Consider the following 529-nt stretch of genomic DNA (forward strand, 5'->3'; position numbering starts at 1 on the left):
ACACACACACACACACACACACACACACACACACACACACACACACAGTGTGGGGGTTGAGGTCAGGAAACAGATCCGGTCCAACAGAACTGAACTTGTACCTTCAAGGCCTGAACCAGCAGTCATGTAAAATGTGAGCCTTGTTGTAAAGTTTACCGGAAACCTTTGATTTTTACCGGACGTCTCCATTTTTAGTTTAGCAACGATAAACACCCAGACATGAACTGAAGCTGTTTCTTCTCCAACCTTCTTCCTTCAGCTGCTGCTGGAACTCATCGTGGACCAGCTGGCAGGCTTCAGAACTGGGCCGAACGTATTCAACATGTTCACTGAACAGCTGAAGAAGACCTACTACAACCACCTCATCAAGCCTGACAGGCTGGCCAGGTACAAGACCAGGTGGTCCACCTGTGGTCCACCTGTGGTTCACCTGTGGTAAAACTGTGGTCCGCCTGTGGTCCACCTGTGGTCCACCTGTGGTCCACCTGTGGTTCACCTGTGGTCCACCTGTGGTCCACCTGTGGTTCAC

At 51.0% G+C, this 529-nt stretch overlaps 1 protein-coding gene across 1 annotated transcript in view; it reads left to right on the forward strand.

The window, feature by feature from the left end:
* nrd1b (nardilysin b (N-arginine dibasic convertase)) overlaps positions 1–529 on the forward strand; it is an 18,424-nt gene that overhangs the window by 11,702 nt on the left and 6,193 nt on the right. Inside the window, exon 21 of the mRNA XM_037697768.1 lies at positions 260–387. Coding sequence (XP_037553696.1) covers positions 260–387 — 128 coding nt within the window. The remainder of the gene's footprint in view (positions 1–259; positions 388–529) is intronic.

This window comes from Nematolebias whitei, chromosome 3, assembly GCF_014905685.2.
Source record: "Nematolebias whitei isolate Nwh7 chromosome 3, NemWhi1, whole genome shotgun sequence".
Taxonomy (NCBI): Eukaryota; Metazoa; Chordata; class Actinopteri; order Cyprinodontiformes; family Rivulidae; genus Nematolebias; species Nematolebias whitei.